This window comes from Nerophis lumbriciformis, linkage group LG21 (assembly GCF_033978685.3).
Source record: "Nerophis lumbriciformis linkage group LG21, RoL_Nlum_v2.1, whole genome shotgun sequence".
NCBI classification, from domain to species: domain Eukaryota; kingdom Metazoa; phylum Chordata; class Actinopteri; order Syngnathiformes; family Syngnathidae; genus Nerophis; species Nerophis lumbriciformis.
The window spans coordinates 180,567-207,652 of record NC_084568.2 but is presented as its reverse complement, the minus strand read 5'-3'; the positions used below and the strand labels follow the sequence as shown (position 1 = coordinate 207,652).

The 27,086-nt window shown below is 39.2% G+C and overlaps 1 protein-coding gene across 5 annotated transcripts in view; it reads right to left on the bottom strand.

Moving 5' to 3' along the window:
* Positions 1-396: 396 nt before the first annotated feature.
* The window catches only part of eya3 (EYA transcriptional coactivator and phosphatase 3), a 39,989-nt gene continuing 13,299 nt past the window's right edge, over positions 397-27,086 (bottom strand). For 4 of the 5 annotated variants that reach the window (XM_061983300.2, XM_061983301.2, XM_061983302.2 and 1 more), the window contains exons 5-19: positions 25,854-25,934; positions 24,326-24,380; positions 24,145-24,254; positions 23,797-23,934; positions 23,570-23,655; positions 17,425-17,602; positions 17,178-17,347; positions 17,024-17,107; positions 16,865-16,954; positions 13,221-13,279; positions 12,960-13,120; positions 10,811-10,925; positions 3,927-4,048; positions 2,412-2,512; positions 397-770 (exon numbers count right to left, since the gene is read on the bottom strand). In XM_061983300.2, the coding sequence (XP_061839284.1) occupies positions 690-770; positions 2,412-2,512; positions 3,927-4,048; positions 10,811-10,925; positions 12,960-13,120; positions 13,221-13,279; positions 16,865-16,954; positions 17,024-17,107; positions 17,178-17,347; positions 17,425-17,602; positions 23,570-23,655; positions 23,797-23,934; positions 24,145-24,254; positions 24,326-24,380; positions 25,854-25,934 (1,631 nt within the window). In that variant the 3' untranslated portion in view covers positions 397-689. The remainder of the gene's footprint in view (positions 771-2,411; positions 2,513-3,926; positions 4,049-10,810; positions 10,926-12,959; positions 13,121-13,220; positions 13,280-16,864; positions 16,955-17,023; positions 17,108-17,177; positions 17,348-17,424; positions 17,603-23,569; positions 23,656-23,796; positions 23,935-24,144; positions 24,255-24,325; positions 24,381-25,853; positions 25,935-27,086) is intronic. The other variant, XM_061983304.2, reaches the window with a different exon arrangement.

Sequence of the window (27,086 nt, the reverse complement as noted above, 5' to 3'; positions counted from 1 at the left end):
TCATGTGACTCGCTAAGGATCGAGTTCCAGTTCAGCCGATTTTGTCCGTTGTGACGAAAGAAAAGAGAAGAAGGATGACGCCAACTAAGTGTCTACTTGTACGCGAATGGAGTCAGGCTGGGGGGGCTTATTAAAAAAAAGAAAGAAAGAAAATACAAAATGAATATTTACAAGGGTCACATTCGTCCCTACGCAACAGCAACAATTCAACATGGAAACACTCTTGAAGGACACTTGGGCTTGTGCTATATGGAAGCCAAAGGGCCAACAGGTGAGTATTGGAGGATTCCCATTTCTGTTACTCTGAAAACCTTTTAATGACTAATACTATCCATTAGAAGTACTACTTCCTCATTTCAAACCAAAGCTCCTTTATGAATGACAAGGCAAAATGAGTGCAAACAGAACGAGTGCAAATTTTTTGGGGGGGATGAAAAACAAAAACCTGCACACTTTTAGTAAAGGCCCTTTGGTAATTGCAATTTTACGAGATGTTCCTTTACGTATTCTTCTGGAGGAGGACCAGGTTTATCTGTGGCGAGATTAGCTGCCAAAGAATAGAGAGTGCTCCCTCCGTACCTTTGATCATCACATGGTACGTCACGCAGGGTGATCAGTGTCCCTCCACAAACAATGACTGGTAAGTACATCCACGCCCACCCGCATTCTAATGTGCCGCCCCTCCTCCTTTACAAGAAGTCCAGTTCCAGAGCTTGGTGCAGGGACACAAGGTCGCCATGAGTGGAGATCCGCCAGAAAGGCATGTTGTGCTACACAAGAAGACAAACATTTAGTCACACTTGCTCTTTTCCTCAGCAATCATTTGACTCATTATTGTGCAGCCCTTTGAGACACTCATGATTAAGGGCTATATAATTAAACTTTGATTGATTATAAAATGATTTGCAGCACATGTTTTTTTTTATTTTCTTGAAGTCATATGTACTTCACTTTTTATTCTCATTAGTTATGCTGTACCATTTTTTATTATCTGCATAATGTTTTACTCGTATATTATCCTTTATTCTCTACTCATGGTTTTTACTATCTTACATGTTTTATTTTTTACTTTCCAGCGTTCCTCAAAGGTCTAATGACCTCGTGGGGCTGTGATAGTGCTTTTTCACCTGGCTCCTCTGTACTCAGCCATGCATTCATCTGTATGCGTGATTGGGCATTATTTTTAAGCCTGTAAAGCACCTACGAGGACAAAGCTACGAATAATGGGAGACCGGGCTTTCTGCTCCGCCGCTCTCAGCCTGTGGAACGCTCTCCCTGACCACCTGAGGGCACCACAGACTGTGGATGCTTTTAAAAAAGGCTTAAAAACCCTTCTTTTTAAAAAAGCTTCTTTTTTTTTAGATATATGCATACTAGTTCTAGCTATTTGGCTGTTCTAGTTTTTATTTTTATTTAATTTTTATTATCTTTTTATTTTATTTTTTTAATACACTGTAGCACTTTGAGGTTGTTTACTCAATGTAAAGTGCTTTTTACAAATAAAATCTATTATTATAATTATCATTATTTGTGTTGCATTTTTTTATGTATGAAAAGCGCTTTAAAAATAAAGTTTGACTGATTATTGATCAAATTATGACTAAGGTGAAGTTTAAGTTAAGTATGTGATTGCCATTGCCGATTAATGCCGATCACAGACGCCGAATTGCCTTCTGGCTGACATTGTAGTTCTGTTTAGTCCGCTGACAGCTAATTATAAGTCTCCATACACAGTGTGGAGCCGCTCCCCTAAGGTATCAATAATCACCTCCATAGTGGCAGACAAACTGCATTTCTTAGGACGAGGCTAAAAAAGAGCGAGCCAGAAGCAGGCATGCTAATAGCAAAGCTAACTGCTAAGCTGGCTTAAAACAGCACAAGTAAATAAGTGCTTTATAAAGTTTAAGAAGTGCAGATGAAAGTGTGTTGCAGCAGAAAGTAAGCAGCTATTAACAGGAAATTAACAAGTAGATTATAAGTCTATAGCACAAGGAATCTGCAGAGATACTGCACGGGGGGGGGGCAAATCTTTTTTTAAATGTATTTTTTTAATATTTCCACTTGCAATTTCTCTGCTAATATAAATGTTTTTAAATACAGATGAACACACTGTCATGTATTTGAATGTGAATACATAACATATAGCATCAATAAATTATTAGAGCATTTAAGATAGCTAACAATTAGCGCGCTATTTGCCAGCTCGCTAGCTATTAAAAAGTGATTAATCAACAATGTTGACACGTACAAAAGTTCGATATTTCATTGATCCCGGAGGAAATTTGTGAAAAAAACAAAAATAAAATGCAAAGTGTCAAAAGTGCTGTGTCTTTCATTTAAGTTAAAGAGTTTTGTTTGACTTCGGGACTAAACTGTACCATTTTCAAGTGTAAATGTCATTAGGCGTCTACCTGTTTCGCCGCAAACTCCTCATCGCGTCCGTCACCGATGACAACATACGTCACTTTCTTCCCGAAGCGAGAGACGATCCTCTCGAAGCAACTTTCTTTACCTGCAAGACAAAACAGAGCACCAATAATCCCACTGGACATGAGCCGCCTTGCACACCTTCATGTTGCAAACCATGTCGGTTTTGGGATGGGTATGGTCATGGTGTTGGCTTATTTCCAACATGCATACAATTACAATATCATACATCATATATAGAGATGTCCGATAATATCGGACTGCCGATATTATCGGCCGATAAATACTTTAAAATGTGATATTGGAAATTATCGGTATCGGTTTCAAAAATTAAAATGTATGACTTTTTAAAACGCAGCTGTGTACACGGACGTAGGGAGACTGCCTTTGCGTGCCAGCCCAGTCACATAATATCTACGACTTTTCACACACACAAGTGAATGCCAAGCATACTTGGTCAACAGCCATACAGTCACACTGAGGGTGGCCGTATAAACAACTTTAACACTGTTACAAATATGCTTCACACGGTGAACCCACACCAAACAAGAATGACAAACACATTTCGGGAGAACATCCGCACCGTGACACAACATAAACACAACAGAACAAATACCCAGAACCCCTTGCTGGACAAACTCTTCCGGGACGGTACAATATACCCCCCACCAGATCATTATTAAGAAAAAATGACCGACAGGAAGGCGAGAAACACTTTTTATTTCAACAGACTCTCGTGGCGTACCCGCCGTCAAAACTCTGCAGTTCCTATCGTCACAATAAAAGCGCTGCTTCATCCTACCTGCGCTAACAAAATAAGAGTCTCAGAAAGCTAGCGTGCGCAAGCTATGGAGTTTTCCGCCAATGTATTTCTTGTAAAGTGTATAAAAAGGAGTATGGAAGCTGGACAAAGAAGATGGCAAAAAGCAAGCACTTTCATGTGGTATTAGACAGAAGGGAGGACTTTTTTTCTCCTCCATTTGAGAATGTGGACGTTATCATCACTACTGTCTGATTCTAATCAATGCAAGTTATTACAATCGGTAATACACCAATTTATATTCTTGTCTTCATGAAAGAAAGGAATGTTGAACATGCTTGTATTATCATTAAACACCTTTAACTTGTTGACAAAAACATCTCTTAATAAATCAATCAATATAAATGATATATATGAATGAGGTAGATCCCCTCCACTTGGTCAATTGAAAAGTGTTGGCACCACTGAATAAGAGTATCTGATTTTTCAATAAGGTTCAAGGTGTTTACCAGAATTCTTCCTTGTACTTTGTGAACACTAAGTTTGAACAGTTTTTAAACTGCATCACATTAGAACTTTGATTTCTTTGCTTAGTCCATTCCATAATTTAATTCCATTGAGGTGCAGCACGACCCCAACACTAACGTTATCTTGGTTGGAAAAAAAAATAAAAAAATAAACAGTGATCAGCTTTTTCTGCAAGGTCATTAAGGAGGAACCTTTCATTTGTGTACGGTACCTATTTTTGTGGCGCTGTAGATGTTCTCTATAGGGAAGACATCTCCCAGACCGTAGAGCAGCACTTTAGCCAGAGCTGGAACGAGCTGAGTGGTGGTGACCAAGACATTAATACACTTTCCCCTGGAAGTGAAACAAACCATTTCATAGATTAGTCAAGTGTGAGGTAAATTATATTTATATAGTGCTTTTTCTCTAGTGACTCAAAGCACTTTACATAGAGAAGACCATTCATCTGGCACTGGGAGCCAAGTGGATGAAGTGTCTTGCCCATGGACACAACGGCAGTGGCTCGGCTAGCGGACGCTGGACTCGAACCAGGAACAATTTTCTGGCCAGCCGCTCTACCATCTGTGCCCCGCCACCCAAATTAGCGTAGAAAGAACTTTATTGATCCTTTGGACGTGTGCCCTCGGGTAAATCTAGGTTCCAATAGCAGCAAAATACAGTATAGAGCAGGGGTGGCACACTTGTTTTCATCAAGGGCCACATTGCAGTTAGGGCTTCAATAGCTAGTCACCTGGAATGGTTTTCACTTCACAGGTGTGCTTGAAGCTCATTCAGAGAATGCCAAGAGTGTGCAAAGCAGTAATCAGAGCAAATAGTGGCTATTTTGAAGAAACTCGAATATAAAATATGTTTGTTAAGTACATAACTCCACATGTGTTCATTCATTATTGTGATGCCTTCAGTGACAATCTACAATGTAAATAGTCATGAAAATAAAGAAAACCCATTGAACGAGAAGGTGTGTCCAAACTTTTGGCCTGTACTGTATGTTCTTTTAAAAATGAGGAAATACTTTTATAGAATGTGCTTTTTTTGAAGATGAATGTGCCTATAGGTCATACTTGCCAACCCTCCCGAATTTTCCGGGAGACTCCCGAAATTCAGTGCCTCTCCCGAAAACCTCCCGGGACAAATATTCTCCCGAAAATCTCACGGTTTTTAGCCGGAGCTGGAGGCCACGCCCCCTCCAGCTCCATGCGGACCTGAGTGAGGACAGCCTTTTTTTCATGACGGGAGGACAACAGGGTGACAAGAACTAAATCATCCAGACTAGAGATACATTGTATTATGTTTATCTTACCTAAAAATAAATATATTTATTAATTAAAAAAAACAAAAAACTAAATACATTTTTACTATATTTTGCTAAAAACATCAAAATTAATTGTATTTGTATTTTTTCTGACTCCTTATTACATCCAGCCATAGAATTATACATTAAAATAAACATGTTTGAAATAATAAATTTTAAATTATCATAATAATTAATTTAAAATGACCATATCTAATTATTAAAATAATTGCTTGTTTATCAACAACTTTAGCATTTTATTCATTACATTTTGAAGCTCTCAGAAGCCAAGTTATGTTATATTAAGATTTATTTATGCAAGTTTGAAGTATCAATTATCTAAACACAGTTTTGTTTGCATATTTTCAGGATGTAGATATATATATATATATATATATATATATATATATATATATATATGTGTATGGAATGCTTGACTTGGTGAATTCTAGCTGTCAATATACTCCTCCCCTCTTAACCACGCCCCCACCCCACCCCCCGAAATCGGAGGTGTCAAGGTTGGCAAGTATGCTATAGGTGTTCTCATTTATCACGTTATTATTATTCTCATGGCATTCAACTGATCAGTTCTCTTAGACATTTAGCCTCTCATCCGAATAGTTTTCATCAGTTCACGCTCATAGACTTGGCGTGGACAGATCTCATTTGAGCGCTTTGTGCCAAGGTCTTAACTATTTATCCTCTAACACAGTGGTTCTCAAATGGGGGTACGCGTACCCCTGGGGGTACTTGAAGGTATGCCAAGGGGTACGTGAGATTTTTTTTTAAATATTCCAAAAATAGCAACAATTCAAAAATCCTTTATAAATATATTTATTGAATAATACTTCAACAAAATATGAATGTAAGTTCATAAACTCAGTGAAGCACAAGCTCAGGTTTCTCACTAAAAAGTCTGTCAAAAAGAAGTGTGAAAAGAAATGCAACAATGCAATATTCAGTGTTGACAGCTAGATTTTTTGTGGACATGTTCCATAAATATTGATGTTAAAGATTTCTTTTTTTGTGAAGAAATGTTTAGAATTAAGTTGATGAATCCAGATGGATCTCTATTACAATCCCCAAAGAGGGCACTTTAAGTTGATGATTACTTCTATGTGTAGAAATCTTTATTTATAATTGAATCACTTGTTTATTTTTCAACAAGTTTTTAGTTATTTTTATCTTTTTTTCCAAATAGTTCAAGAAAGACCAAATCAAATGAGCAATATTTTGCACTGTTATACAATTTAATAAATCAGAAACTGATGACATAGTGCTGTATTTTACTTCTTAATTTCTTTTTTTCAACCAAAAATGCTTTGCTCTGATTAGGGGGTACTTGAATTAAAAAAAAATTCACAGGGGGTACATCACTGGAAAAAGTTTGAGAACCACTGCTCTAACATAACATGAGGAGCGTATGTACAGAAGGAATGCTTATGTTCATCAACAAATGTTAATACATTATATCAAATTGCTCATACGCTAAATCGAATGGTAGCGTTCTGTTTTATATATTATTTGTTTATGAATCGCACCGAATGTCAATTGAATGTATCAAATTGCGAATCAAATGGTCCATCACAAAGAGGTTTACATCCCTAATAGTGGCGTTCCTCAAGGTTCCATTGTAAGTTCTCTTTTTTTCCTCATTTGGGCTATTCAACTGCTGTTGGTATTCGGATCCGTAAAAAATAAAAACAACTTGAGCGAGACTCGCATCTTTACAGTAGAGCAAGGGTGCCCATTACGTCGAATGCGAGCTACCGGTCGATCGCGGAGTGTGTGTCGGTCGATCGCCAGCCAGGCATTAAAAAAATAGACAAAAAAAATGAGCGATCATCAATCTTCACCAAGACGTCACTTTCGTCACTTGATTGACATTCACGGCACCCGAGGGTCTTGTGAGATGACGCTGGCTGCTGCCAGATCATTATTAAAGAAAAAATGACCGACAGGATGTCGAGAAACATTTTTTATTTCAACAGACTCTCGCGCCGTACCTCCCGTCAAAACTCTAAACTGCACAGTTCCTGTCTTCACAATAAAAGCGCTGCTTCCTCCGGCCTGCGTTAACAAAATAAGAGTCTCAGAAAGCTGGCGTGCACAAGCTTGCAGCTACGGAGTGTGCCGCCAATGTATTTCTTGTAAAGTGTATAAAAAGGAGTATGGAAGCTGGACAAATAAGATGGCAAAAACCAACCACTTTCATGTGGTATTAGACAGAAAGGAGGACATTTTTTTTCTTCTCCATTTGAAAATGTGGACGTTATCATCACTACTGTCTGATTCTAATCAATGCAAGTCATCACAATCAGGTAATACACCAACTTATATTCTTGTCTTCATGAAAGAAAGGAATCTATATGTGTTAAACATGCTTGTATTATCATTAAACACCCTTAATTTGTTAACAAAAACGTCTCTTTCATAAATAAATAAATATCAATTATACATATGAATGAGGTAATCCCCTTCACAAAGTAGCTCGCCTGCAGAAAAAGTGTGGGCACCCTTGCAGTAGATTCTTAAAGGGGAACATTATCACCAGACCTATGTAAGCGTCAATATATACCTTGATGTTGCAGAAAAAAGACCATATATTTTTTTAACCGATTTCCGAACTCTAAATAGGTGAATTTTGGCGAATTAAACGCCTTTCTAATATTCGCTCTCGGAGCGATGACGTCACAACGTGGCGTCACATCGGGAAGCAATCCGCCATTTTCTCAAACACTGAGTCAAATCAGCTCTGTTATTTTCCGTTTTTTCGACTGTTTTCCGTACCTTGGAGACATCATGCCTCGTCGGTGTGTTGTCGGAGGGTGTAACAACACCAACAGGGACGGATTCAAGTTGCACCAGTGGCCCAAAGATGCCAAAGTGGCAAGAAATTGGACGAAAGCTATGCTACGACAGAGATGGCAAGAATGTGTGGATATCCTGCGACACTCAAAGCAGATGCATTTCCAACCATAAAGTCAAAGAAATCTGCGGAGTGTGTGAGCAATTCAGGGACAAAGGACCTCGCTAGCACGGCAAGCAATGGCGGCAGTTTGTTCCCGCAGACGAGCGAGCTAAACCCCCTATCGACCCTAGCTTCCCTGGCCTGCTGACATCAACTCCAAAACTGGACAGATCAGCTTTCAGGAAAAGAGCGCGGGATGAGGGTATGTCTTCAGAATATATTAATTGATGAAAACTGGGCTGTCTGCACTCTCAAAGTGCATGTTGTTGCCAAATGTATTTCATATGCTGTAAACCTAGTTCATAGTTGTTAGTTTCCTTTAATGCCAAACAAACACATACCAATTGTTGGTTAGAAGAAGATCGCCAAATTCGTCCTCGCTTTCTCCCGTGTCGCTGGCTGTCGTGTCGTTTTCGTGGGTTTCGCTTGCATACGGTTCAAACCGATATGGCTCAATAGCTTCAGTTTCTTCTTCAATTTGGTTTTCGCTACCTGCCTCCACACTACAACCATCCGTTTCAATACATGCGTAATCTGTTGAATCGCTTAAGCCGCTAAAATCCGAGTCTGAATCCGAGCTAATGTCGCTATAGCTTGCTGTTCTATGCGCCATGTTTGTTTGTGTTGGCATCACTATGTGACGTCACAGGAAAATGGACGGGTGTATATAACGATGGTTAAAATCAGGCACTTTGAAGCTTTTTTTAGGGATATTGCGTGATGGGTAAAATTTTGAAAAAAACTTTGAAAAATATAATAAGCCACTGTGAACTGATTTTTAATGGTTTTAACCATTCTGAAATTGTGATAATGTTCCCCTTTAAAAACACTACAGCGCTCTCATGAGGTGATCTTTGACTAACAGCAACACGCTCCTTTAAGTCTGACAAAATAGAAAAACCAAAATCCAATGTCTATTGTAGAGGATACAGGTTCTCCGAAGTCCTTAGCTTTCTGGGAATGTGGCCTCCAAAACATTTGAGGTATTAAGGCTAGTGGCAGTAGCAGCGCAGCACGCAGAGTAAACAGGTAATGGATAAAGTAAAATAAGAGTTTGATGGCACGGAGCACAAAGGAGTTTTAAGTCTGCCCCTCACATACTCCTGCTGGCCTGATCTGCCACGGAAACAAAACTTCTCACTGCACCCGTCACCAGGAAGTCTAGAAGGAGCTTGCATTCCTAGCTCATCCAGACTCTTACAAAACTATTACCGTATTTTCCGCACTATAAGGTGCACCTAAAAACCACAAATTTTCTCAAAAGCTGACAGTGCGCCTTATAACCCGGTGCGCTTTATATATGGATAAATATTAAGATTCATTTTCATAAAGTTTAGGTCTCGCAACTACGGTAAACAGCCGCCATCTTTTTTCCCCGTAGAAGAAGCGCGCGGTGCATGCTGGGATATGTGACGTTTCATTTCCATTTGTGTGTTTATGTAAAGACCCCAAAATGGCTCCTATTAAGTGTGTTGTCTGTCTAATTATAAATAATGCAGACGAGGCGTGTTAACTGAGTTCTCAACGTTTACTCACAGCGTGCTCATAACCACATTCTAACTGCCAGCATACAACATCGCTTCTCAGGGCTACCGCGCATGCTCGTAACTATCGTTGCATGCTGGGTAGTGTAGTTGTTATATTTGCTAGCTCATAACAGCACATTGAGAGACACGCTTACGCGCTTAATTCAATACTCGCCGTCATTCCGGGTGGATTGACAAAAGACCTCCAGCCGCTAGATATTGGTGTCAACAGGGCATTCGAAGCTAGACTGCTAACTGCGTGGGAACAGTGGATGACGAAGAAGCGCGCGGTGCATGCTGGGATATGTGACGTTTCATTTCCATTTGTGTGTTTATGTAAAGACCCCAAAATGGCTCCTATTAAGTGTGTTGTCTGTCTAATTATAAATAATGCAGACAAGGCGTGTTAACTGAGTTCTCAACGTTTACTCACAGCGTGCTCATAACCACATTCTAACTGCCAGCATACAACAACGCTTCTCAGGGCTACCGCGCATGCTCGTAACTATCGTTGCATGCTGGGTAGTGTAGTTGTTATATTTGCTAGCTCATAACATCACATTAGAGACACGCTTACGCGCTTAATTCAATACTCGCCGTCATTCCGGGTGGATTGACAAAAGACCTCCAGCCGCTAGATATTGGTGTCAACAGGGCATTCGAAGCTAGACTGCTAACTGCGTGGGAACAATGGATGACAGAAGGCGAACACACCTTCACTAAGACGAGGAGGCAGCGCCAGACGACGCCAACATCTGCCAGTGGATCGTAAATTTGCCCAACTTTTCACTTCGGACACCGAAGACGAAGGATTTACGAATGAAGAATAACTTCAGAAAGTGAGCGCTATGTTTATTTTGTGTGTTGTGACATTAACGTTCGAGCAACATTATGTTGCTATTGCTCTGCACTATTTTGAATTTTACTATGTTTGTGATTGCACATTTGCGTACATTTTGGGAGTGAACAGAGTTGTTAGAACGCTGGTTTTTAATATATTATTAAAGTTTGACTGACCTATCTGACTGTTTTTTTGACATTCCCTTTAGCGCAGCGTAGGCGCGGCTTATAGTCCGGGGCGGCTTATTGGTGGACAAAGTTATGAAATATGCCATTCATTGAAGGTGCGGCTAATAATCCGGTGCGCCTTATAGTGCGGAAAATACGGTAATCCTCTCTGCTGTAAAAATGAACATATTTGATCAATATTGTCATGAACTATCTATTCCTAACACAGCGAGGTATATGGTTTGGTGTGCATGAGTGAGGGACCTTAATGAAAAACAATGAGTGTGCAAGGCCCAGACCTGGACTGGATGAGCAGCAGGGACTTGAGCGCAGTGTTGAGCCACGAGTCTGTGACGTTGTTGATGTCAGACTGCAGTCGCAAAAGCATCTCTCTCTTCATGGGACTCAACAGGCCTGCAAGAGACCAAAGCAACATTATTTATTCACAAATCAAACAGACATACTTCGTTTATCTTGGCCCCAGTCGTCATGCCGATGTTGACCAAAGTCTAATTCACTTGGCTGCTGGCTCTTTTTAATAGTCAACTAGCACAACAAACGCACTGGCCACAACATTAGGTACACGGGGATGTACTGTCACAATGTTTGTTTTTGTTGTAGTTTGCAGTGGTGAAGAACAGGGCTGTAAATCCATAAAGCAGATTCAGGGTTTGCCGTACAACAAACTACCACAGTAACTTACTCTGAACCTAACCTGTTGAGTTTTTTCATTACTCCTCCAGCTTGATAAACATGACCAAAGCGGTCAGACCTGATGTGTCTGTTTATGTGTATTACAAGTAGATGCTAAAACAGAATTCGTTCCTGAAAATTCATGAGGATTTTGAGGCCATGGTTAGTGAGATATACTAGTATTACATTAGACCAGGCCTGGGCATTTATTTTTCATTCAGGGGCCACATTTAGAGAAAAAAACATGTCTGATATATCTATCTATCTATCTATGTATATATACTGTATGTATACAGGTATATATAAATATGCACACACACACACACACCTAAGCTGTGAAAATGTGCTGTACAGTATGTGTGTTTGGGTCCTAACAAATACAAAACCTCACAATAATGTCTGATTGAATGTTAAAAATGTTATGACAGACCGCCTTAAAAAATGGGATGGAATTTTACATTTTCTACTGAATGAGACACCAAGAATGCACATGAAAATAAAGAATGTGGGATTTACAATATAACTAAGAAGCATAAAACACTGAATATTGACAACATATGAACGTCGATCCTCTTTTACTTCTCACACCCCTTCTCGATCTACATTATTTACAATCAAGCGAAACACAACAAACACGGCAAAATATGAACGTGAAGAGTAAAAAACCCCACCTACAATCTGATATAATATCACTTTTATTGCAGAACTTTGTTGTAAAAATCTCCTTCCACGTCTGTCCCTGACACCCACATTTCAGGCTCTAGAAACATTAGAAAACATGACTGCACATCATAATGGCAGCTACACTTTCCATCTTAAAGATCTAAAAAAATGATTTGGGAATGTCCGGCGGGCCAAATTGAAAAGCTCAACGGGCTGCATGTGGCCCCCGGGCCTTAGTTTGTCCAGGTCTGCATTAGACTGATAAGAAAAATATGTTTTGTTCGTCAAAAAAACAACCTTTATTTTAGATATTTTTAAAATTTAAATATACTTATTTGAATTTAAAAAACCTAGAAAAATGTACATGATTTTTTTTTCTTTCAAAAATCTATGCTATATCCTCTTAGCAAAAAAGAAGAGGTATTTATTCTGTCATACTTAAATTTCTAATATTCTTTTCAAAATAATCCTGTAACAAGAGCTGAAAATTTAGATTATTCCCATTTCAAGAATCTCCCATTTTCATACATCATATTTATGGTAAGCCAATTGGAATAACAGAGTGCATGGTTACAAAAAACGACTAAATAAATAAATAAATATGGCAATTCATATATATATATATATATATATATATATATACCGTATATAAATTGCCATAATTTATATATATTTTTGGAGAGGTGCTGCAACGAGGATTAGACAAAACTGCCCAAAGATAGGTCTGCCAAGCTTGTGGCCTCATATTCAAAAATACTTCTTTTCTGCCAAAGATAGATCAACAAAGGATTGAACAAAGGGTCTGAATACTTACATACATGTGATTATTTTTAATACGTTTGCAAAAAATGTTTTTGTTTTCTGTTTTTTTCTGTCAAGATGGGATGCTTGTACATGAATGAGAAATAAAATTAACTTATATATATATATATATATATATATATATATATATATATGCATAAAACTTGTGCATTGACTATGGCAGTCATCATCTGTCACTTCAGTCCAATTTAGTTTGACCTTTTTACTAAAACCACTACACCCATAATGGATATTAATATTCTTTTTCAAGTATAATAAAAACAAACTCACCTCCCACATTTGCCTTGTAGCCGTTGTAAATCTCTTTTAGGCGGCGGTAGCGAAAAGCCAGTTTGCGCATCCACTCCACGCCTCCCTGGACGCCAGTGGCGGCTCCTGCTGTCCCTCCACCACTGGGGCCATTAAATCCATCCGCCAAGAAATTGTAGTTACTAGTAATAAAAAACAAGGGACAAGTACAAGTCATTAGTTGGGATGACAGCATTTCCATAATATATGTTATGCTTGAGGGTCATCTGCCAAAAAATGCACCTTAGATCTTGTCCATTGTCATCAGAAGCCACATCTTCAACATGGACTTGGTCACATTCCTTTGAGAGGAAAGGGGACAATTAAAATAAACACAATTATTACAGCAACCTGATTTCAAATAAACATCACATTTCAAGCATGAACTTATAGCTAGTGATAGACATAACTTTGTTTTCCCGTTACAATAATATCTGAATGGCGGACATTTATCTATAAAAATATGGAAAAGCTGCAGATGGTGTGTTTGACTGGGAAGCAGCTGGAAGGAGATACGGTAGAAGTCCACTCTCCAAAGTAAATGCTGTACATTATAATTATATTTAAAAGAAACTACAGTAGTTGTTAGTAGTACATTTTATATTGTTTTTATACACCTTTTCGTATGTAAAAGGTATCTTCAAATGACATAACTGGGGGCGAAGCAAATTTATTTCCATGTAAGATGATTTGAGATACAAGTGTTTTGAGTTAAGAGGTTTGTCACACTTAAAATGTAAGCTACTACTGTATACAGAACTTCAATAGTTTCCATGTGGGAGAAAGTTCAGCTGCTATGAAATGGTAATAACAATAATGAAAACATTACAAATATGTGTATAATGTGTTCATTTTTAAAAACAAATCTAAAAAAAACAATACAACCCAAATACCGGTAACTTGTTTTTCAATATTTCTTTACAGCCCTAAAGCAATGAGTGCATTTAGGTAAGAGGCGGGGCTTATCAGCAAATGACCACTCATGGATTTACTGTTTACAGTTTGTCACTTAGAAACAACAATATTCATATGTAGACTTTAAAGATGACATGGTTACAGTTGGAAAGTGCAAGAAAGAGGGTTAATACCTAAACTTCACATCATTAATAAACACATGTGCACATTCACACTGTATGTACTACAATACTTCTTTATTTTAAAGGTGTAGTTGACCATTTTAGTTTTATTCTTTCAATTTGACAGATATTAACGAAGGGAATTTACACTTCAACGACTGTCGTTGGCTTTGACAGTTAGGGATGCTCGTTTGCATGACAGTTAGGGATGCTCGTTTGCATCTGAACAGTTGTTTTTTTTCTCACTACTGTAGTGCGAAACCATCCTTGCCCAGGCACACCCCCCTGGTTTTTGGAGTATACATATTTGGGGTTTTGCCACCAACCGTTGGACTAGCCCTGATCAATCTAAGTCTATGAGCACCAACTGATGAAGCCTACTCGGATGAGCGGCGAAACGTCTTCCAAGACAAACCAAGCAGTCCAGTTGCGATGGACTGAACGCCCTTAGATGTAAACCAATGTTGAAAACACAAGTTACCGTATTTTTCAGACAATAAGGCACACTTAAAATCCTTTCATTATCTCAAAAATGGACAGTGCGCCTTATAACCTGGTGCGCCTAATGTACGGAATAATTCTGATTGTGCTTACCGACCTCAAAGCTATTTTATTTTGTACATGGTGTAATGATAAGTGTGACCAGTAGATGGCAGTCACACGTGTAGACTGCAATATGACTCAAGTAAACAACACCAAAACTTTAAATGTTCCATTGAGAATATAGAACATTACACATGGCGCTCAAAAATCTGTCAAAAATGTTTTAGTACAACTTTGGTAATCTATGAAGCCACAGCGCTTGTGGATTGAGGGAGCATTACGGCAACAGTAGACAGATGAACTGTGCTTCAACATACAAGTATTATTATGGTGTGTGTGTATAAGGACCGCAAAATGGCACCTATTAGCAGACATTATCTGGCGTTTTGTCTTGCAATATTATGCAAAAACAACTTTTCCTACCTTCTGGTGCCTGCTGATCTGTATTTGGGATTTGTACAAGTCCTGAAAAATTTGCGCGAGTCCGCCATTGTAGTCCGTGCCAACCCCGTAGTCGATAAGCTTCTTCTTTTTCCTCTATCTTCTTGTTATGGGACATTCATCCTGCGCTGTTGCCATTTCTAATATAAAGTAGTGTAAAGTTCTTACTTATATCTGTCAGTAAACTCACTATGGAAGCGCTAAAAACTACCGGTGTAGTGACTTTACATTATTCACCCAAGGAACTTTAGTTATTAGAGAGTTCCGGTCGGACGGTTATTCATGGGACACATTTCCGGCGTTGTTGTTGCACTAGTGAGCCACGGATGAGGAGATGCTGCTCCGTTATTGATTGAAATAAAGTGTGAATGTCATTAAATCTCGTCTTAAGACCCACTTTTATTCTCTGGCTTTTAACACTACGTGAGTTGTGTTGTCCTCTGTGTTTTTAAAATGTTGATTTCTATTTACTGTTTTAATTGGTTTTACCCTTTGAAATTGTTTTTAATCATATTTATTTTATATTGTTTTTAATTGTGTTTAATATTGTTGTGCAGCACTTTGGAAACATTTTGTTTAAATGTGCTGTATAAATAAAGTGGATTGGATTGGATTAAAAGAGTTAGCTCCATCTTTTGACACTTCTTCCACTCCCGTCCTTGCACGCTACACCGCTACAACAAAGATGACGGGGAGAAGACGCTGTCGATTGTAGCTGAGATAGGCTCCAGCGCCCCCCGCGACCCCAAAGGGAATAAGCGGTAGAAAATGGCTGCAGGATTAGGTCTCTGCTTTTTGCAGATGATGTGGTCCTGATGGCTTCTTCCGGCCAAGATCTTCAGCTCTCACTGGATCGGTTCGCAGCCGAGTGTGAAGCGACTGGGATGAGAATCAGCACCTCCAAGTCCGAGTCCATGGTTCTCGCCCGGAAAAGGGTGGAGTGCCATCTCCGGGTTGGGGAGGAGACCCTGCTTCAAGTGGAGGAGTTCAAGTACTTCGGAGTCTTGTTCACGAGTGAGGGAAGAGTGGATGGTGAGATCGACAGGCGGATCGGTGCGGCGTCTTCAGTAATGCGGACGCTGTATCCATCCGTTGTGGTGAAGAAGGAGCTGAGCCGGAAGGCAAAGCTCTCAATTTACCGGTCGATCTACAATCCCATCCTCACCTATGGTCATGAGCTTTGGGTTATGACTGAAAGGACAAGATCACGGGTACAAGCGGCCCAAATGAGTTTCCTCCGCCGGGTGACGGGTCTCTCCCTTAGAGATAGGGTGAGAAGCTCTGCCATCCGGGGGGAGCTCAAAGTAAAGCCACTGCTCCTCCACATGGAGAGGAGCCAGATGAGGTGGTTCGGGCATCTGGTCAGGATGCCACCCGAACGCCTCCCTAGGGAGGTGTTTAGGGCACGTCCGACCGGTAGAAGGCCACGGGGAAGACCCAGGACACGTTGGGAATACTATGTCTCTTGGCTGGCCTGGGAACGCCTCGAGATCCCCCGGGAGGAGCTGGACGAAGTGGCTGGGGAGAGGGAAGTCTGGGCTTCCCTGCTTAGGCTGCTGCCCCCGCAACCCGACCTCGAATAAGCGGAAGAAGATGGATGGATGGAAAAAATTAATAATGTGACCCCTTTTATGTGCCTTATAATCCGGTGCGCCTTTTGTATGAAAATAGACTTGAATAGACCACTCATCGGCAGTGCACCTTATAATCCGGTGCACTCTATGGTACGGAAATACGGTATTTTGTTTTTTTTATTCTGGATTTTTTTGTAAAAACGAATAAACGAGTGGCATTAGATTATTATGGTTAGAACATATTCTACTGTACCTCTAAATCGTTGAAGAAAAGGTGGTTGTCGGCCAGCTCAAAGATGAACTCTTCCATCTGCAAGCCCAGGTTCAGCATGGTTGCTGGCTCCTGAATCCACACAATAATAAAGCTCATTACAATATTTTTTTAAGTTATATTCAATCATTAACAACAAACCTTGCCGAATTTTTGCGCAAAAGAGCCTGTGAGCAGTGAGTGGAATATAATAATGGTCTCGTCCAGATCCCATAAGAAGATGCGCTTAAAAAAAAAAAAAAAAAAGAATATTTAGAAAAATGAAATGAAATGACGTACCGAAGGCAGTGGTTACCTCCAGGTCAGTGTCAGCAGGTGGGGAGCTATCACACTTTTTGCCCTTTCCTTTCGCTTTTCCCACCGAGTTCCTGCGTCCGACGTCATCTTGGTCTCTAGCGCCAGCAGGATGAGCTACGCTGGTGGGCAGAGCCGCGCCTGCAGGGAGGTTCTCCGGTGGGGACGCATCTTTGAGAGAGACAGCGAGGAAAACTATTTAAGCGTCAACTGAGAAGAGATTTGAAACCTCAAGAAGTCAAAGTCACCTCTCGGGGGCAGTCCGGCTGAGGCGGCCTCCTCGGACTTGACCGCCGAGTACACTGCGCCTCCCACAGTGGCGCCGTGGTCGTCGGTGCTGGGCAGGCCGGCGGGCACGAAACTCGGAGGCAGGCTGTAGTACTGCGAGAACTGGCTTTGACCCAGAGAGTTGTAGCCGCTGAATTCCTGGGGGAAGGCGTCAACACATCCATAAACCTCATTTATGTTTAAGTTAAACCAAAAAGAGACAACTCTTTGTGCCATTTATTTCAGAATACTAAAGCTTTACCTGTTTTAACAGAGTGTAGCTCTACATTTTGCTTGGCAGAAATAGATTTGTACTGTACATTATTGAAATTGTCATACATAAACCACAGCATGCTTTATTGGACTAAGTCTGTTTTTCTGATAAGGCATTTTCCACATTGTTAGCTAAATACTTGACCAATTTTAGCAAAAACGTGTACAGTAACATACTCAGTAAATAATGCATGCATCTTAATGACAAAACGATGGCATAACTTCCACATTTTGTCATTCCACTTATTACAATCTTTTAATCTTGATGTCCGAATGTATTTTTAAAGTGAATTTGTTCGGTTTTCATGTGATTTTTTTTTCCCTCTTACCCTGTCTTTAGAGTTTTTGGAAAATGTGCTAAATAGATCAAATGTAATAATAGAATTATTACATGCAGAAATACAGTGTCTGTGATGGCGCAAAATTGGTTTCCAATACAATTATTTGTGGCGGGTACTTTTGGAAATGTAAACAGATAGCACACCCAAATTACAGTAGATCCCTGCATACATCTGCTATTTAGCATTTACGACCTTGCAAATTTGCTGATTTTTGGTGACTTTTTTTCTTTCCTAAAAAAAGAGGCATTTTCCCCCACACCCTTAATTTATAAATTTGTATTATCCATCCATCCATTTTCTACCGCTTGTCCCTTTCGGGGTCGCTGGAGCCTATCTCAGCTGCATTCGGGCGGAAGGCGGGGTACACCCTGGACAAGTCGCAACCTCATCGCAGGGATTGTAATTAATTTTTATTTTTTGAGCGATAATTTAAAAACCCAAAAAATCCAAAGGGGTCCAAAAAGGCCTACTGGTAATTCATAAACGTGTTAAAAATAAGTCAAGATTTATTTATTTATTTTTTACTTTCAACTCAGAAATCTCTTGATCAACGCCAGATCTCTCCAAAGATTATACGTTTGTACTATTTTTTTTTTACGTTTTTTGTTGGTTTAAGGGCCTTTTTGTCATAGAAAACTATGTTTTTGGTTATATCATAATAAATCGTAACAATAATGAATCAAATGTGTATATACGGCCTCAAAACCTAAAATAGGCAAACTGTGTGGATAGTATCAACCTTGCTCAAAGCACTGCTGTGATCAGAATGTGTACAAAAAAAATAAAAAATTAAAAAAAATAATGCAGGTGATTTGAAGGTATACAAATTAAAATAACTTTAGGTAAAAAAAAAGGGTGATTCGAATGTATACAAATGAAAATAACTTGGTTTAAAAAAGTAAAGAAAAAAAAAGTGGTGACTTGAACATGTATATAAATAAGACAAAATAAGGATGATTCAAATGTATACAAATAAAAGCAACTTGAGTTAAAAGAAAAAAAGGAGGTGATTCCTAAGGTACAAAAATAAATCTACATGTTGTAAAAAAAAAAGAAATAAAAGGGGCAATTCAAATGTATACGAATAATAACTTGATGTTTAACAAAAAGAAAATAAAGGGTGCTTTAAAGGTGTAAAAAATAAAAATAACTTCAGGCTTTAAAGAAAGTTGAAAAAAAGTGTGATTTGAAGGTAGAGAAAAATAACCTGAGGTTTGGAAAAAAAACAACCTAAAAAGTCAGTAGGCAAATCTAATGTAACTATTACAACCCTTCTACTAAACTGACAACACACTCTTCCTCCTATTGTGTGTCAAAAATACATTTCAATTGCCGTATCAATAACGTGTGAATTTTCACTGGCCAGAGAACGTAAGTAACCCTGTGAAGGATGGACGGGGATCTACTTCAAATGATTTGTCCCATTGACTTGTCCAGCAGCTGGCGCTGTACCACACATAGTATTAGAAAGCCTGTAGAATGGAAAATCAAGTTGCTTCTATAGTGAAGCTATTATCATATATAATCGATTTATAACTCCAAAGTTAGTGAATAAATAGATATGATCAAAATAGTATCAATCTCACTGAGATTTCCGAGCCATTTTGGGAGTTAATAAGCAAGCCAGTCACGTGATCTGTAACGTAGAGTTAGGAACCAGAGATCCCTTCCTCATCAACAACAATGCTAATCAAGCAGACTTTGTGAAAGCCAACAAGATTATCAAGAACCTTATATTTTTAAACCCAAACACAAAAAAGGATGAGCAATACGTTTTAGAAGCCGTGTGCTAAACGGATGTAGCTTTATTGAAACACTATAGCATTAGCAGGATTGCTAGGTGCTAAATATAAACCATGATAAAACAAAACATCTCACTGGGACACTCATATAATCTTATTTAGAGGAAGATTTAATCCTCACAAAGGGTTAAAAGTTTTTTTTGCCATCTCAGGGGATGTCAATGACTACCAGCCTCTTGTTCCATTGCCAAATGTGTCTACTACCAGGTGAGAGATGCATCTAGAATGTACTTTTAGCAAGTTTGAGACGAAGCAGAATCAGCCATCGGTTCAGTGTGTCAACAATAGCAGCGTAAGCTAAAACAGGCCGTTTGCGTTAGCGCTTATAATAAGAATATCATTAATATTTGGTTAATTTTCAGGTCATGACATGTGAAGGGAATATCAACAACATCTGTTGACTCCATTGATGGCTACCTATTTACAATTTGGAATACAAACAAAAAGACAAGCACGTGTTCTTGTCCTACATCAGGATTGTGAATGATAAACAGCACATCTCTTTACAATTTTTGCGCATTTCCAGTATGACTGAGGTGATAATATGGTCAGAGTGCAGAAGCGTTACTACAGTGATGTAGAATCTACAGAAATAGCCCAAGATATTCGAAGCGCGATATTCAAAATGTCCGACTGAATTTGTGGCATTTTGTAATGTTTAGACCAGATGTGTCAAAGTCGTGTTCACAGAGAGTCACATCCAAGTTAGGATTGGCCCCAGAGGGACGATTCTAACAGTGAATACTATAATTACACCATTTTTAATGCACTTTATTAGTAGATTTTTGAAAAACTAAAATGTAAAAAAGAAAAGGTAAATAGCAGTAATTTTACCTCAAAATGTAGTGTATTTTACTGTAAATGGAAAAAGTACTGCTGTGTTTATGGTAAAAAAAAGGCAGCTCAGTTGCAGGAATTTTACTGTCAAATTTACATTAGTTTTTTACTGTAAAAAAACCCTGCAATTTTACAGTAAAATTTTGGCACCTGAGCTGCCAGTTTTTTTGTTTTTTTTACCGCAAATCAACAAGTGTAGATTTTTCGATGTAGTACTGTAAATGCCAAAACGGCACCACAGTTTTACAGTAAAAAAAAGTACTGTTTTTTTTTAATTTACAGAAAAATGCTGTGAAAAACACAGTAAATTTCACAATTTGTCCATGAAATCTATTGCTACTTTTACATTGCACACTTTGATGGATAACTTGCTTTGAAATCTTTATTATTAGTATTTATTTCTATTGAAAAAATAGTTTGAATGTTTGATAATATATTTTTTGCTTAAATACACAATTTAAGTTAATATAATTTGCGATTACATGGAGTACATATTTTTTCTCTCCCCCAAAATAGAAAGAAATAATACATTTAGCAAGAAAAGTTACAGTACTTTATTGATGCATATTATTTCCAGGCTTTCAAGGGCCAAATAAAATGAAGTGGAGGCCACATCTGGCCTCCGGGCCTTGAGTTTGACACCTGTGGTTTATGACTATTACATTGTAGATTGTCACATCAAAACTATGAATGAACACATGTGGAGTTATGTACTTAACAAAAAAAAGTGAAATAACTGAAAACACATTTTATATTGTAGATTCTTCAAAATAGCCACTTTTTGCTCTGATTACCGCTTTGCACACTCTTGGCATTCTCTCCATGAGCTTAAAGAGGTAGTCACCGGAAATGGTTTTCACTAGTTTTGATGCCTTCAGTGACAATCTACAATGTAAATAGTCATGAAAATAAAGAAAACGCATCGAAATGAGAAGGTGTGTCCAAAATGTTGGCCTGTACTCTGTGCGCACGCACGCACACATATATACAAACCCCGTTTCCATATGAGTTGGGAAATTGTGTTAGATGTAAATATAAACGGAATACAATGATTTGCAAATCATTTTCAACCCATATTCAGTTGAATGCACTACAAAGACAACATATTTGATGTTCAAACTCAAACTTAATTTTGCAAATAATAATTAACTTAGAACTTCATGGCTGCAACACGTGCCAAAGTAGTTGGGAAAGGGCATGTTCACCACTGTGTTACATGGCCTTTCCTTTTAACAACACTCAGTAAAGGTTTGGGAACTGAGGAGACACATTTTTGAAGCTTCTCAGGTGGAATTCTTTCCCATTCTTGCTTGATGTACAGCTTAAGTTGTTCAACAGTCCGGGGGTCTCCGTTGTGCTATTTTAGGCTTCATAATGCGCCACACATTTTCAATGGGAGACAGGTCTGGACTACAGGCAGGCGAGTCTAGTACCCGCACTCTTTTACTATGAAGCCACGTTGATGTAACACGTGGCTTGGCATTGTCTTGCTGAAATAAGCAGGGGCGTCCATGGTAACGTTGCTTGGATGGCAACATATGTTGCTCCAAAACCTGTATGTACCTTTCAGCATTAATGGTGCCTTCACAGATGTGTAAGTTACCCATGTCTTGGGCACTAATACACCCCCATACCATCACAGATGCTGGCTTTTCAACTTTGCGCCTATAACAATCCGGATGGTTCTTTTCCTCTTTGGTCCGGAGGACACGACGTCCACAGTTTCCAGAAACAATTTGAAATGTGGATTCGTCAGACCACAGAACACTTTTCCACTTTGTATCAGTCCATCTTAGATGAGCTCAGGCCCAGCGAAGCCGACGGCGTTTCTGGGTGTTGTTGATAAATGGTTTTCGCCTTGCATAGGAGAGTTTTAACTTGCACTTACAGATGTAGCGACCAACTGTAGTTACTGACAGTGGGTTTCTGAAGTGTTCCTGAGCCCATGTGGTGATATCCTTTACACACTGATGTCGCTTATTGATGTACAGCCTGAGGGATCGAAGGTCACGGGCTTAGCTGCTTACGTGCAGTGATTTCTCCAGATTCTCTAAACCCTTTGATGATATTACGGAGCGTAGATGGTGAAATCCCTAAATTCCTTGCAATAGTTGGTTGAGAAATGTTTTTTTAAACTTTTCAACAATTTGCTCACGCATTTGTTGACAAAATGGTGACCCTCGCCCCATCCTTGTTTGTGAATCACTGAGCATTTCATGGAATCTACTTTTATACCCAATCATGGCACCCACCTGTTCCCAATTTGCCTGTTCACCTGTGGGATGTTCCAAATAAGTGTTTGATGAGCATTCCTCAACTTTATCAGTATTTATTGCCACCTTTCCCAACTTCTTTGTCACGTGTTGCTGGCATCAATTTCTAATGTTAATGATTATTTGCACAAAAAAAATGTTTATCAGTTTGAACATCAAATATGTTGTCTTTGTAGCATATTCAACTGAATATGGGCTGAAAATGATTTGCAAATCATTGTATTCCGTTTATATTTACATCTAACACAATTTCCCAACTGTATATTCCGAGCGCGATGATGTCACGTTATCGATGGGAAAATGCATTTTTAGACAATATGATTTTCCTGAGTGGCTAGGAGACACCGAGAGTAACGAGCGGTAGAAAATGGATTAGTAAGGACAGATTTTGGACGCTGGCGGGCCGTAGTTGGGGGACCCCTGGTTTAATGGATACAAAGAAACTCAATTAAGCATAGAACGTCTACTGGTGCTTTAAGTTCAAACAGAAAAACCGAAGTCCGACCAAACAAAAATAAAACAGCACAAAACCCGCTATTGGCGTCGTAACCACCTTCCTAATAACGGCCAAAAAAGCGTATAAATAAGCTCACTACTAACCTGGAGGGCCACTGTGGTGGATGCAGTTGTGGCAGCTGGAGCTGAGGGGATGTTGGAGTACACACTGGATGTTGTGAAACTTGAGCCTGCAAGAACACACACTGTCATCAGAGAGCCAGAGAGGACACAGCAACATTGACAGTGATGTCACCATAGGAGGACGCTGGAAAGTCACACTCTCCTACAGAACATTTGCTGTGTGACAGCATTGTCCTGAGCAAGCTTGCCTTGGCTGGGGTATGAGTAGTGCAGCTGACTTGGCTGGCTTGAGGTATATGTGGTGCTGAAGCTGAGAAACCCAGGCTGGCCACCAGAGGGCGCCTCTGGCGGACCTGTCTCTGTTTTTATGCCTGGCCACATAGCACCTACAGACGACAGACAGCAATGAAAGCAGAGATGGAAAGAGGCGGCAAGAGGGTTATTAGAAGGGCTTCGTGTTTTGGAGCAAGAAAACCGAAAGGAAATCCACTCCACGGGGCGAGAAGCAGAGTGATGTCGCTAAAGCGAAGTGGCGAAGTATGCAACGCTGTGTTTTAGTGGGCAAGGACAAAGATGGACAAAGAAGAAGAACTAACCAAAGGGAGGGAGGCCGTAGGTTTGTCCTGTCTGGGGGAAAGCGGAGTATCCAGTGGACTGGGCCAGCGGAGGGAAGGCCACCTGGCTGGGGTATGCCGTCACCACGGGGCTACATTACAAAAGAGTCCAGCAATGAGCACCAAAGTACATGGAGACTTTTATTTCATACTGCGTACGCACTTGCTTCCTTCATAGACTTGCTGGGTGTATCCAGGCGCTGCCGTTGTGTCTGGAGCTATTAAAAACACCACGTTAGTTCCACCTGCGTACTCCAGATAAGCAATACTTTAGGACAGGGTGTTAAACTCATTTTCACCGAGGGCCGCCTGTAACAGTGAGTGATAAATGAATATTAAGGATTTACCTCACAATTACATATGCATTTGATCATTATATATTATTAAGCATATTGCTACGAGTGCGACTGAGCAGTTGTTTCTACACCACAATCTATGGTTGTTGTTTTCATGGTTAATTACTGTACATTTGTGTCACCAAAATGTATTTCGATGCTTTTCTAAAGAAAAGGGACCACATAAAATTGCATTATTGGCTTTATTTTAACAAAAAATCTTAGGGTACATTAAACATATCTTTATTATTGCAAGTTTGTCCTTAAATAAAATAGTTAACATACAACTTGTCTTTTAGTAGTAAGTAAACAAACAAAGGCTCCTAATTAGTCTGCTGACGTATGCAGTAACATATTGTGTCATTTATACACCTATTATTTTGTACACATTATGAGGGACAAACTGCAAAAATTGATTATTAATCTACTTGTTCATTTACTGTTAATATCTGCTTACTTCCTGTTTCAACATGTTCTATCTACACTTCTGTTAAAATGTAATAATCACTTATTCTTCTGTTGTTTGGATGCTTTACATTAGTTTTGGATGATACCACAAATTTAGGTAGCGAACCGATACCAAGTAGTTACAGGATCATACATTGGTCATATTCAAAGTCCTCACATATTTCCTGAGTTTATAAACATAATATACATTTTTAAAAAACAAAAAAAGATTTTGTGACTCATAAAAAAATATGGATGTAATCATAGTAGAATCGACTAGATACGCTATTGTACTTGGTATCATTACAGTGGGTGTCAGGTGTAGATCCACCATTGGCATTTGGTATGTTTTGTTGCTTTTTACCGTAAAATCTATTGCAACTTTTACACTCTACAATTTCATGGATAACTGGCTTAGATATTTATTTTTAATTTATATAAAAAGGGTTAGGGTTAGGGTTATTAGGGTCATTAATGTTAATGAACGATAATATAATATTTGTTGCATTACCGGTATTCGGAAACATAAAACTAATAGACTAAATATTATTACAGATTACAACTACTTTCCAGGCCAAATTCAGACAAATTTAACTAATGTTCCGCTATCAACATTAACAACATTACTATTACAGATTCATGCAGAAGTACTTTCCAAACTAAATTCATACACATTTAATTATTTAATAAAATACATTATTTGGTACTAAAGATTAAATTATCATTTAATGCAGTACATGTTCTATTTTCTGTCAAAATGGAAATAATTAATATATTTAGTACTTTATTGACGCGTATTAATTCCAGGCCTTGGCGGGCCATATAAAACTATGCGGGGGGGCCAGTTCTGGCCCCTGGGCCTTCAGTTTGACACCTGTGCTCTAGGATGTCAAGAGCAATTATCCGTACCGGGATGTGCGTACGAGTTCAAGGAGTTGCCGCATGTTTGAGGCGCCGCCACTCTCTCCGCTTCAGACTGTTCCCGATCCCCTGCAATCAAAGACGTAAAAAGTCCACAATGAGCAGCTCTCCTCGGTGGTTAAAGAGGAACTGCACTTTTTGGGGAGGAATTTTGCCAATAATTCACAATCCCATGTAAGACAAGAACACGTCTTTCTTTTACTATGCATTCTAATTTGTAATATACAACAAGTACGAGGTGGCCATTCTGTATTCTGTGTCTGATGACTGACAGCGTGATCTTTGTTGTGGCGGTGTAGCGTGCAAGGACGGGAGTGGAAGAAGTGTCAAAAGATGGAGCTAACTGTTTTAATGACATTCACACTTTACTTCAATCAATAACAGAGCAGCATCTCCTCATCCGTGGCTCACTAGTGCAACAACAACACCCGGAATGTGTCCCGTGAAAAACCGTCCGACCGGAACTCTCCAATAACTAAAGTTCCTTGGGTGAATAATGTAAACTCACTACACCGGTATGTTTTAGTGCTTTCATGTCAAGTTTACTGACAGATATAAGTAAGAACTTTAGACTACTTTGTATTAGAAATGGCAACAGCGGAGGATGAATGTCCCATAACAAGACAGAGAAAAATAAGAAGCTTATCGACTACAAAGGCGGACACGCGCAAATCTTCAGGACTTATGCAGATCCCAAATACAGATCAGCAGGTACCAGAAGGTAAGAAAAGTTGCTTTTGCATACTATTGCGCAACAAAACGCCAGATAATATGTCTTACCTTATACACACACTATAATAATACAACAGCCATGTACAATACAGGCCAAAAGTTTGGACGCACCTTCTTCTCATTCAATGTGTTTTCTTTATTTTCATGACTAAAAGATCATCAGGACTCCTCTTTCTCCTATCCAGGAGATGGCAAAAAGCCGCTGCCTGACCAGGGCTCAGAAAAGTTGCAAAGACTCCTCCCACCCCCACCAAGGACTGTTTTCACTGCTGGACTCTAGAAAGAGGTTCCGCAGCCTCCGAAGCAGAACCTCTAGGTTCTGTAACAGCTTCTTCCCTCAGGCTGTAAGACTCTTGAACGCATCATAATTAAATTAAATTATCCCCTCAACTCCCCCCAAAATGGATTAACTTGCTGGAATAAAAAAGACAATATAACATACATCCATAAACGTGGATGCACGTGAAAAAGTGCAATATATTTATCTGT